The following is a 13,241-nucleotide window of genomic DNA, read 5'->3' on the forward strand; positions in this document are numbered from 1 at the left end:
ATGCAGTCATTATGTTCAATTATAAGATTGTGTTTCAATACCACAATGCACTCAGGAGTGCATTTGCTTCTGTCAAATTTAACAAACATTAATTAAGCCCCAAAATGGCCATTTTTATAAAAGTCCTATGCTCCTTCCCATCCCACCTCCACCCCCTCAATTAAAATTAAAGGAACAGATTAAGTGATCTGCAAAATCTCTTCCAACTTTAAAATTCTCTTCTCTCATTGTAATTGAGGAAGAACTGGAGGTTTCCAAGGAGACCATAAAGGCAAGCCTGCTCAATCAGCCACCCCAGTCTTACACATAGTTCTACATTGATGGTGTTTGGCCTGTTGGATAGATGTGTTTTTTCCTGTGAGTAAAATATGTGGGTCTCACGACCCCTCTCTTCTTTTGCTATTTCCAGGTTCCTTGCCGCATTTCCTGATAGTTTATATGGCCCAAATGTACCAGATGAATGGGGTGCTACTTATATATGCGTATAAAACAGTGATACCAAGTGTTTTCAAAATTTCTCATTTTATTATGTCTTTTCTTTTGAGGAACAATGCATGCCACAGACATTACAATTCTTCTCTAAGATACTAAAATCTGAGCTGGAGGCTTTAAAGCCATATCCCTAAAAAATAGGGAGACAAGAGTTAACTTCAGAAGACCAAACAGCCTGAACTCCTGTCTCTGAAAACAGTAAGTAGCAGTAGTTCACATAGAAATATACCCTCTTTCAGAACAAGGTAAAGAATGAAAATTTTATGAAACAGAAGAGGTTAAAAAACAACAGGCAGGAAGTTGAAGTTATCTGGTGTCCTTGAGAGCTGAAGAAGTCATGTTTCCTTGGCAACTACCCATTTAATTACCTATTTCATACATGTGTCCCCATTTATTCCAACCTTATAGACTCAGGCTCCCCACGTTCTCACTTGACATTTGAATGCTTCTGGTAAATTGGCTAGTATATTTTTAATGTTGACTGACAGTCAAATATCTTTCCGTCATAAGGATGTCTTCCAATAGTTAATAATGATAATAACTGTCATTCCCGAGGGCTTTAAGGTTAATCATATACATAATCTCACTGATGCTCCAGTCCTGTGAGGTAGGTAATTCAAATATTCCTCCCATTCTGTAGATAAGGAAACTGGCGAAGGGACTTGTCTGGGGTCACAGAGCAAGGAAGGTGTTAGATGTGGGTCTAACCCGCATGAGAGCGGGGCTGAGGTCTCTCCGGACTCCACGTTCAGGGTGCTTTCCCAGGCTTTCTGTCCTTCAGGACATTTGGAAGATGAAACAGACCGACAGTTTCTAATTGATGTACTTAGGGAGTGAGAGAGTGAACCAATTTATACAACAGGCAGAAACAAATCCAATTTTATTTTCGTGAACGTTTGCATTCCAAAAGTAACACAATTAGTCGGCTGCGGAAGGATTTGATCTTGCTTGCATAGGACTGCTGAAATACTGCTTTCAGTTTTTCCCGTAAGGATTCCAGAGAAGGAAGATGGTGACAGTCTGGTATATTCAACATGATGTGAAAAAAGTCATTCCACATTTCAGAATTTGGAATCCTAAAAGTGTGACCAAAAAAAAAAAAGATACATGTTTTTAAAACGATAAGACCTTCAATGGTGTCAAAAAGATTGGATTTAATTTATTTCCCACCTTTTGCTTAAATACGCATTTCAGGATGTAGCAAGAGAATGGAAAATGGGACTACAATAACACAAAAGAACTTTAAAGATGTATAAAAAGGATTTCCTTCTGGTTAGTGAAAGATGGATGGATGATAAGAATCACATTCCCTTCCATTTGGTCTGTACAATTAACTGCAGGATGAGGGATTCAGATTGTGTTGATTATTTGGAGTTCTTATAGCTGAAGTCAAAAATGTTGTTGCTATTATAGCTAGAAAAATAGGTAACAGCAGATCCCAAAGACCACCTAGATTAGGGCTCTGATTCTTTGTATCATAGACTTAATTGGTTCGGTGGTTTTCTTTTGTTCTTGAAGAGGACCAAAATGGCATCACTTTATTCGGGTCACGGTACAGTGTGTTCTCCTGGGGGTGACCAGACCAATATAAGGCCAGAAGGCTCTACCACAGGTCAGGCACAAATAGTCCATGTGAACATTGGGAGGGGAAATGTCTTTACATCTATGCATCTGATCTTTCCTAGGCTTACTTAGCAGAATGGTAGAGGCTATGGATCCCTTCTTAGGATGTTTGTTGCCTGAACTGGAAGAAATGCTAAATTTCATTTAGAGGTAAGTAAAAATAAAGATGCCAGTTTTTCCCATTCAAATTCATGGATCTCAAGTGAAGAAATCATGATCTAGATCAAAGTAGAAGTAATCCAGAGAATATAATAAAAGTAGTTTGGGCTTGGCAGAAGAGTTTTGTCAGCTATAATCTGACTTAAACAAGAATCAAATTAAGATTGGGGGGGTGGGGTGTATATCCTGGCTAACCACACTGATCAAAGTAGAAATATTTAGGCCTAACATGTATAACTCTAGAGAAAAAATATTTGCTGAATTAAATTATTCAGTTCAGAGAATTTGTTCAAGTTATTCAACAAAATATTCTTATGAGCCTTCCTCCATGACACTATAACTGATGTATGAAATGATTATTGTAATGTAATTTAAAAATCGAGATATCTGTTTCTGGTAGATGTACATATGTATATACACACATCCTTATTTTGGAGAAGACAGGGACTCCTTATTTTGCCTAGGCTGGAAGTACAGTGACTCCTCATTGGCCCAGTTCCACTGTTTATAAGCATCACCCCTCCTTGTGCAGCCTGGGGGCCTCTCCTGGGGATCACAGTATTGATAGGTGCCAGACTTTGTGGGGATATGCAACTTTAGCCCTGCTGTAGCTCAGATCTGCCCACCAGCCTCTGCTTCCCCAGCAGCCAGGACCATAGGCATGTACCATTAACATGTTTTTGAAAGCAAAGAAATTCATGGTAATAATTTTAAAAATCTTATTTGTACACTTGCTTATTCACTTAGATTTTGATCACTTGATAAAAATGCATGAAATACATTTTAAATTTGTATTAGAAATGCAGAGATCCTAGACTCACCAATTAATAACTGCTTACTTCCAAAACCTTCCTAAAAGTGATTATTCAACATTATAGCTTGCTCCTCATTCATTCAAAAACACTTACTAAGCACAAGACAGTTTTTTGCAGACATAAGAGAAAACACTAGCAAATAGAGAACATATTTTAAATATATTAACTTCATATAGAAGAATATATACAAAACTAGAGAATATAAACAAAATCATAATGAAGCATGTAAGTAATGATGAATGTGAAGCAAGGGAAAATGGAATGATAAAGTAAGCAGATTAGCTTAGCATGAGCAGAGCAAGATGGGAGAGAAGGTAAAACTGGGGAGACAGTTCACCCTCAGTGATTATAGACTCATAGGATGGTGTACAAATAAATCTGTGCATGCTACATCTTTTCTAGGGAAGATTTTCCTAAGTCAATAGTGAGATAAAGTTTCTGAACTTTAGATTCAAGTATAAAACCATAGCGTTTTTCAAAAAAAGCACCACTGTTTGTAAAAGGTCCAACATTCATCCTTAGTTTTTCTTTACAAATGTATGCATTAACAACACGAACAACTATAACAAAGTGACCCCATGTGACATCACATAACTAAATATGGGGGTCACCAAAAATTTGCCAGTAAATGTTTGATTTGTATACCTATTTTATGTACCCAAGTACCTGGGGTCATGTAAAAATTTTCCAGGTGAAAAGGGTTCACAAGTGGATGTAACGATTGGAATAACGCCACCTGCTGGATACTTACTGTAGAAGAGTTCTGCCCATGAAGGGAAGGTCTTTGAGGGCAAGACCAGGAGTCTTTTCTTCAGGAGTCAGGAAGTGACGCGGACTAGTGGGAGGAGGAAGGAAGAGACTGGCGCTCAGTCTCGCGCTCTTTCCTCTGGACTCTGGTGGAGAAGGGAGCTAGAAATGCACTCTCCCTTTAATAGATAGGAATCTAGACCTTTCTCTCTCTCTTTACCAAATTCTTATTCTCCTTAATAAATGCTTAAAAGTCTAACTCTTGCTAAAGCTTATAATTTATTGGCGACCACTCATTAAATATTTTAGACAGACTAGCTAGAATTTTAGCCCTTAACAGATGGCTGACCACGAAGAGGAAAGCTAACCCTCAGTCTTCTTCTGATCTGCTGGTTGGGTAAGAAATTTCCCCTCCCTCTCCCTTTAACTGCTAAGTACTGGTGTACTGGCTGTGTTTTTCCTTTGAATTTTTTCGAATGGACCTTTTAAACTCCCTAATTATCCTATTTTTGATTTTGGTCTGTTTAACCAGACAAATGGGAGATAAGATCATGTTAATGCTTTGTTTTTGTGGATTTTCTATTTTTCTTTTTATTTTTGTTAAAAGAGCCAGCAACTTACTCACACAAGGAAATATCTCTCCCTCTCCCAACCATGCTTTTTCAGAGAAACCTGAAGAGATTCCCGCAGCTTTTCCCAGTTCTAACACTAATTGTTGCTCTAATTTTGCATGCCTGGAAGCAATGACCCACCCTCTAGAAGCTTTTAATCCCCTAGCACCTGGAGGCAAAGTGGGGGAAGAGGAATCCAGGCCTGAGTTCAAAATCAAGTCTGATTCAAATTGCTCTGGTCCCTCCCCTCCTCTCCAGACCCCACCCTCTACTCCTCCTATGGCCAAGCCCATTGCTTCCCCTGCCTGGGAAGTCCAGAGATCTGATGCGCATGCTCAACTTTTTCTACCTGCATTTGCAGCTTCAGGCTCAGCCCTTCCCCGGCCTGGCTGTGCTTTTGAGACAATCTTAGAAAACTCTTTAAATTCCAGATATGCTCGTTTTGTTCATAATTTTGCTAACCTGCTTTTGTCTTTAATTAGTAATCTTATAAAGCATTTGTATGGTGAAAAGACTGACAGACAATATAGAGGGGTTAAAGAAGAAAAACTTAAGCTGAATAAGAATGACAATCAACATAGTTCAAGACTCTGCCTCTTTTGCCATGGAAGGGTATATATTTTACAGAAATGTAGAAGTAAGCAGCAAGGTATTGATATGAGTATTGGGGATTTTAGATATCGGAATCAAAGGTGTTCTGAATTCACTCAGAGTATTAATATCAGTTCAGAGGTTACATAGGATTTCTATGCTATTACATATACATTTTGAAATTAATGGTATGGGTTTATTTTCATAGAGATTTTCATGCTTTTGAGATTGTGTTTTATATTTAGTTTTTAAAACAAGGAGAATATTTGTAAAAGCTTTTTATAGTCATGTGATCAAGTTTATATTTTATAATACTCTTATTAATATTAAGTTCACATTCATTTAGACTTCCTTAGTTTGAATTTCATTGTCTTTTATTGTTCCATGTGTATTTTCTTCTATTCATTTGTCTATCTAATTTTGAAACATTGCAAGATGGTTTTGATTTTATTATACAATGTTAATTCTAGGAGTATTGTGCTCCCATATTCTGAGTTGTTTGTTTTTGTTATTTTTTCTCAACTGATTATTTGATCAAACTCTTTAAAGCATTTCCCTGGCAAATTGGTTGCCATGGCAAGTGTAAATTGATTCTAGAAGTATTATTTTTGATAAGCATATTCCAAAAAAAAAAAAAAAAAGAGGGGAACATTTGTAAAAGTTGTCTTTGAGATTGTGTTGTGCTTTAACTTGTATTTAAATATGTTCAGATTTTTCACAAAAGTAATTGTATACTAAGTAAAAAAAAAGATATTATTTGAAATTGTTGCATAACTATATATTGTGTTCTGAGTCAAGATGTATTCACATTTTTTGCAATCATTTATTATCCTCAATTTTTAAATCCATATGAGACTTGGATTATGGGAACTTATCATTTAAGACACTAATTACCTTTATTCTGAGTTATCAGATGCCAGTTGGCCAAGATGCCATCCAATCACAAGAGGAATACATGCAAGAGCAGACACTGAACTGTCACATGAGGGGAGACATGCATGAAGTCAAGGTATGGCCGAGGGAACGGCTTTTGACAAATGTTGAGGTTGGATTCTCTTGGTTTAATATTTTATTTTATTTTTCCCCACAATATTGTACAGATGGCTGGAAGTATTGATCCCACCCATCTCACTTCTACACCTGGCTTCTATGCTCCCTCCTATATGCCTGATGCCATGGACATCTCAATCCCATGCATCTGATTAAGTCTGACTCAGTTTCCTCTAATATGTTCGGTGGCATGGACATATATTCCATCCACCTATTTTAAGCCTGGCATACTGCATGGGCAGTACATATTGCTCAAATGTGGGAATGCTCATATCCCATCATTTCTCTGTTCTTTTTTGGTAACCCCCATAATTATCTCAGGTGTCATGATAAATAACAGTGTTGAATTTGGCCTTGACATCTGTTACTAATTATATTAGATTTTAAAATTTCTCATAATGGCATGAGGATAATTAGGCAGATGATGCAAAAAGTGATGAAACAAAGATAAAAATTATTTTTAATAATTAATATCGCAGCAATTGTCTTCTCAATTACCCTCCATAAGGGGGGACTATAGTAAGATTATAATTTTAAAGAATGTTTCAATTTTTGTTTTATTATATGTTTCATGTGTAACAACTAAGATTCTGAATTCCCTTAGACATGTTTTTGAGAACTTTCATTGTTTGATTTGATTATTGATAAAGCTATTTTAAAGTTGTGTTAAGCTCAATTTTGTAGGAAATTTTCCTGGCTGATTACCAGCATCCATACCTCAACCCCTGAAAAGACTTCCATTCTACGACTACACCTAGAGGACATCTGAGAAAAGACTTTCAGAGACTTTAAATGAACAGTTTTGATTTGTTGTTTTTGTTGTTGTTTTTCTCTTTCTGTTATAATATACACCATCTGTAACATGTATTCTCTGCAGAGGCCCTCCCTTTGCAAGACTAATGTCAAAGCGTCGGTTCATGAGGACAAAAAAAAAAAAAGTCGCCCCTCTGAACAAAACTTTCCTCTCTTCCTTTTCTATATTGTTGTTCACATATTATTAGTTAGCAATAGTTATTATATTCTTTTTACTGTTCCGTCAAGGAAACATTTTGTTTCTTGAGGAACAACAGGGGGGACTGTAACGATTGGAATAACGCCACCTGCTGGATACTTACTGTAGAAGAGTTCTGCCCATGAAGGGAAGGTCTTTGAGGGCAAGACCAGGAGTCTTTTCTTCAGGAGTCAGGAAGTGACGCGGACTAGTGGGAGGAGGAAGGAAGAGACTGGCGCTCAGTCTCGCGCTCTTTCCTCTGGACTCTGGTGGAGAAGGGAGCTAGAAATGCACTCTCCCTTTAATAGATAGGAATCTAGACCTTTCTCTCTCTCTTTACCAAATTCTTATTCTCCTTAATAAATGCTTAAAAGTCTAACTCTTGCTAAAGCTTATAATTTATTGGCGACCACTCATTAAATATTTTAGACAGACTAGCTAGAATTTTAGCCCTTAACATGGAAAAAGTTTAAGAAGCCCTGAGCTATAACAACAAAATTGTTATTTAGGCTTATAAAATGCTTAGTCCAGAGAAGCGGGTGATATAGCCCCCATTTTATACATAAGGAAACAGGATTAGAGAGGAGATATTACTGCTTTGCATGGACACACAGCCCATGTCTGAGGCAGGATTTGAATGTAGGCCTTCTGACTCCAAGTCCAGGGCTCAGTTCACTAAGTACACAGTACTTTTCAGAATGTAAATCCCTAACTTTTATCAAAATATTTTAAGTTCTTGAATAATTAATCCCTCTTTGATGAGATCCAGGATCTGGGTAGCACAGTGGACAGAGTGCTAGGTGTGGAGTCAGAAAGACTTAAGTTCAAATCCTACCTCCTAACATTTACTAGCTATGCAGCCTTGGGCAAGTCACTTGTCTGAGTCTCAGTTTCACCATCTATAAAATGGGATGGATTTGATGGCTTCTAAGGTCTCTTCCCAACTGCAAATCTATGTTCCTGTTACCCCTTTTCCTGAAATTAAACTAACATTTATTCTCTGTAGAAAATCATGTCAGATCGTGAAGATCCACAGTAGAGCATTTTACTAACTGCTGAAATACAACACTGGTGTGCCTTGGCACCCCCCCCCCCACCTTTTTTTGGTCAATTTCTAGTTCTTCTTCCTTAAAAGGCAAAGAAATGATAAATTTCCTCCAATGCATTGGCTTCTGATGAATGGACTTGTGGATCATTCCTATCCATCTATTTGTCTTTTCATGCTAGGATACTTATTTTAGAACTCTAAGATCTACCTTTTGAAAACTCCTTCGGGCTTCCAGACTCCCTGGTCATTTTTCACCTTCATATATGTGCCAAACAGCATGCAGTACGCTGTTGCAGCAATCCCAAAATAATCGGTCTGTGAACAAAACACATATAAAACATCATTTGTAATTTACATGGCTACTCAAAAATCAATTCATTAGAATTTCTGGCTTCTATAATGACCAATAGGAGAAAAGGGAGAAACTTCCAAAACAAAGAATTCAAGTGGCTTTCCCCACAGCCTTAAGACTTATCTCTGCTTATTCTCAACTGATGTTCACTCCCAGAAAGAATTCATCAAGAATATATTTTTTATTTTTATTTTTCAAGTGGATTCAAATTGATCTCCAAGTCATTTTGAAGGCTTGAGAAATGTTAAACCCAACTTCTCAGACTGAATAATTTCATACCTGATAGTTCCAAGGTTTTTGGCTCAGCATTTCAACACACTGAAAACCAGAGGTTTCACATCTTGCTGTAAATGCAGTTCCTTTTGGGAAAAGGGTCATATCTATACTTTGACCTAAGTCAATTAAAGCCAATCCATGAGATAAACCATCTATTCCATTGTCCTGTTCCAAGAACCTGAATTTGGTTAAAATAAAAAAAGTGTTGGTTACCATGAAAATAAAGAACTGATAAACAAAGAGTCAGAGGATCCCTGACAAGAAGGAATGAGACTTGCCTTTCTCCAATTATAAAATTGTCAGGTTTAACGTCCCCATGAATGATCTCACATCCATGAAGTTGCTCTATCATGTGAAGAATTTTTATTGTGAAGTACAGGGCTAGTGCTTGTGGCATCACTTTTTCAGGAGTATTTTTGTAAAGATTAACAGCATTCTGTAAGCAGAAATGAAAATCTTTATTAGTAGCAACGTGATTACACAAAGATTTAAAATCAGCTAACAATGCTCCCAAATCTCTCCCCATTTTCTATACAAAAACAAAAACTCAACCTCTAACACCAAACAGAATGATTCAGCCACAAAAATCTATACTTTAAACAGAATTGCAAGGTATAATGTCCTTACTAGTAATGTTCCATAACTGTACAGATCGCCAACCAACATACTGCCATTATGGAAGAAATGAGCAGCATCAAACTTGATAAACAGGTGGCGCACATGGGGTTTGAGTCTCTCCATCAGCTGCGTTCCTATGTAGAATTCCCAGGGGTTTGCAGGCTTCTGCACCTGTAAATTAGGTACACAGGGACATTTACTAAAAAAAAAAAAACAACACCATTGTATGTTCTGGAAAATATCAGAAAAATAACTTATCACAAGAAGTTATGCAATTTCAGTCAAATGAAAGGCTCTTGAAACATGACAGCTCATCAGCACTTCCATGGGACTCAGATGAAGTGTGGCTGCTGCAGGGGACAGCATATCTACTATATGAGAGGAGGAAAACCAGACAACTTGTTCTTACTACATTCTTTTCTGGGCTGATTAGGGGTCCATTTTTTTCTTTTGGTGACATGGGAGAGGAGAGGTTCCAAAAATGTGACTTCATCAATACAGGAGACTTTTGGAGGTTTTGCCTCAAACTTTACTGAGAAATAGAAGCTATTCATACTGAGTTCCCACTTCTCCCCTTCTCTACATCTCTAAACTCCTTTGCATCACCTCCCTCCCCACCCTGTCCCCACTCCTTCTCTCTTCCTTAACTTGGCCCCTGATAAAGAGAAGACAACCCCTCTATGTGTACCCTCATTCAATCTCCTCCAGGTTCTTTTGTAGATCCACCCTCGCCTCTTCACCTTCCTCTTCCCTAATTTCTCTTCTCTCTTCATCTGCTGGTTTCTTCCCTGTTGCCTGCAAATACATCTAAGATTCATTCACCTGCAGGCAGATTTCAGAGAAACCTGGAAGGACTTGCATAAACTCATGATGAGTGAGATGAGCAAAACCAGGAGAACATTGTACACAGTATCAACAACATTATGTGTTGATCAACTGTGATGGACTTGATTCTTCTCAGCAGTGCTTTGGTCCAGGATGGTTCCAGGGGACTCATGATAGAAAATGTTCTCCAAATCCAGAAAAAAAAGGAACTGTGGAATCCAGATGCAGATAGAACCATACTATTTCTATTGTTTTTTGTTGTTGTTTTTCTTTTTTGAGGTTTTTCCTTTTTGCTCTGATTCTTCTCTCATAGCGTGACTAATGAAATATGTTTAATGTGATTATACATACATAACCTGTATCAGATTGCTTGCTGTCTTGGGGAGGGAGGGAGAAAAATTTGAAACTAGAACTCTTATAAAAACAAATGTTGAAAACTGTCTCTAGATGTAACTGGAAAATAATAAAATATTTATATGGAAAAAAAAATAAAATGCAAAAAAAAAAACCAAACTCATTCACCTTCCAAAACCCCTCACAGGGACCTGCTACCCCTTAAATTATAGTCTTCTACCCTTTCAAAGCCCAACTCCCAGAAAAATCTATCCATACCTATCATCTCCACTTCCTTTCCTCTCACTAACATCTCAAATCTTTGTAAACTGGCTTCTGAATTCACCACTCAGTGGAAACTGCTCTCTGAGGTTAGCAATAATTTCCCAGCTGCTAAATCTGATGGCCTTTTCTAATCTCCATCCTTCTTGGCACTTGACACTGCTGATGACCTCTATTTTCTCCTGGATACTCTCTCCCATCTGGGTTTCTAACATGCTGCTTTCTTGGGGCTCTCCTCCTACCTGCCTGCTTCTTCTCAAACCCCTTTTCTGGTTATCTATCGCTGGCATTTCATGTCCTAATCGTGAGTATACCCCAAGGCTCTGTCATGGGCCCTCTTTTCTTTATATATACTTTTTCATGTAGTGCTCTTGCTTCCATGGGTTTAATTAGCTCTGTACATAGGAGTCCCAAATCTACATTTTGAACCCTTCTCTCTCTCTCTCTGTCACGATCTTTGACATGCATGTCCAACTGCCTCCTGGACATTTCAAACTGGACAATCTATAGAGACTTCAAACACAAAACACAACTTCTTAGCTTCCTTCTTCCTCTCCCCAACTTCTCCCTCTTCAAACTTCTCTATTTCTGCCAAAGGTACAACCATCCTTCTAGAACCTTGAGTTCACAACCAGAGTTATCCTTGAATCCTTACTCTCTCTTACCCTACATAGCCAATCAGTTGCCAAAATCTTCTTGTTTATACTTCCATATCATCTCTAGTATCAATTACCTTGTCTCTACTCACATTTAGTTGTTTTTCAGTTGTGTCCAACTCTTTGTGACCACTTTTGGGGTTTTCTTGGCAAAGACACTGGAATGGTTTGCCATTTCCTTTTCCAACTCATTTTACAGATGAGGAAACTGAGGCTAATATGGTTAAGTGACTTTCCCAGGGTCACAGAGAGCTAGCACATGTCTGAGGCTGGATTTGAACTTAAGTCTTCCTGATTCTAGGCCTGGCACTCTAAACACTGTGCTGCCTAATTCAGTTTCTAAATCTCTCTTACCTGCACTATTGGTTTCCCTGCCTCAATTCTCTCCTCATTCTAATCTATCTTCTAAATATCTGCTAAAATGATTTCCCTAAATCACCATCTGAACGTGGCACTTCTCTAGTCAATGATTTCGATGGCTTGCTACTGGCTTTTAAAGCCCTTTATAACTTGGCCCCACCTACATGTTCAGCCATCTTATAGATACTACTACTACTACTATTACAGATATAGTCTATTATATATAGATATTATATAATAGATATAGTTCACACTTACAAGGTCCAGCCAATTTGACTTTATTGCTCTTACTCACAATGTTCCCATCTCTGTGTCTTTGCACTGGTCATCCCCCAAGCCTGACATACATTCTTTACTCACTTCCACCCTATGGAGAATCCCTTATTTTCTTTAAGACTCAACTCAAGTGCCACCTTTCACATGAAAACTTTTCTGATCCTCCAGCTGCTCAAGCGAGTGCCCTCCCCACACTGCTGCCTTGTATTTATTCTCTTGATGCACACCCACACCCACACCCACAGTGTCTCCCTCAATGGAATATAAGTTCCCTGAGGGAAGGAGCTGTTAAATATTTGCCTCTGTATTCCTCAGTGTCGAGCACAATATCTAGGACATAGGAATTTAATAACTGTTTACTGATAATCATTCTACAATTAAGAGGTTGGTTTTGTGGGGTTTTTTTGGTGAGGCAATTGGGGTTAAGTGACTTGCCCAGGGTCACACAGCTAGTAAGTGTCAAGTATCTGAGGCTGGATTTGAACTCAGGTCCTCCTGAATCCAGAGCCCGTGCTCTATCCATTGTGCCACCTAGCTGTCCAAATTAAGAGTTTTAAAAGCTGCCCAGAACATGAGAAGGTAAGGTCCAGAACTGAACTGGGATCCTCCTGACCTCAAGGTTAGCGTTCCAACCATATCATATGACCAGATAATATAGACAAATAGATGGAAAACATGAAACTATGCCAAGCACTGTTCTGAAAGGTAACAAAGATATCTGAAACCGACCTCACTACTGTTCCAGTGACTCATCCCCCCAAACTTACCTTTAACATCACTTTCTGCTTGTTTTTGGTGTCACTCATATTCCACTGAGTAGCTTCATAAACATGGGCAAAAGCTCCCTCTCCAAGAAAGGAATCAACATAAGTCAACCACGGACCTTTGGAAGAGGGATACAAGTTGAAATGAGAAAAGAACTTGTGATACATACAAAGTTCTGTAAAAGTATTGCCACATTATCGAAGTGTTTTTACAGTCCTGGATGAAGTTTATATAAGCAGGTCATAACAGCAGCACCATTCACCAGGTGATCTAGAAACTGCTAAAGACTAAGTTTCATTAATGCTCCTTTAAGAAAAGTGAGTATTTTATTATTAACAGTGATCTTAACATAAGAAAGGTTCTACCTAATT

The 13,241-nt window shown here is 38.1% G+C and overlaps 1 protein-coding gene across 2 annotated transcripts in view; it reads right to left on the bottom strand.

Moving 5' to 3' along the window:
* Positions 1–522: 522 nt before the first annotated feature.
* Positions 523–13,241, bottom strand: part of BUB1 (BUB1 mitotic checkpoint serine/threonine kinase) — a 59,487-nt gene continuing 46,768 nt past the window's right edge. For both annotated transcript variants that reach the window (XM_043986107.1, XM_043986106.1), the window contains 6 exons: positions 12,873–12,988; positions 9,383–9,544; positions 9,034–9,191; positions 8,759–8,933; positions 8,336–8,442; positions 523–1,568 (listed from right to left, as the gene is read on the bottom strand). In XM_043986107.1, the coding sequence (XP_043842042.1) occupies positions 1,373–1,568; positions 8,336–8,442; positions 8,759–8,933; positions 9,034–9,191; positions 9,383–9,544; positions 12,873–12,988 (914 nt within the window). In that variant the 3' untranslated portion in view covers positions 523–1,372. The remainder of the gene's footprint in view (positions 1,569–8,335; positions 8,443–8,758; positions 8,934–9,033; positions 9,192–9,382; positions 9,545–12,872; positions 12,989–13,241) is intronic.

Source organism: Dromiciops gliroides, chromosome 2, assembly GCF_019393635.1.
Source record: "Dromiciops gliroides isolate mDroGli1 chromosome 2, mDroGli1.pri, whole genome shotgun sequence".
Classification (NCBI taxonomy): Eukaryota; Metazoa; Chordata; class Mammalia; order Microbiotheria; family Microbiotheriidae; genus Dromiciops; species Dromiciops gliroides.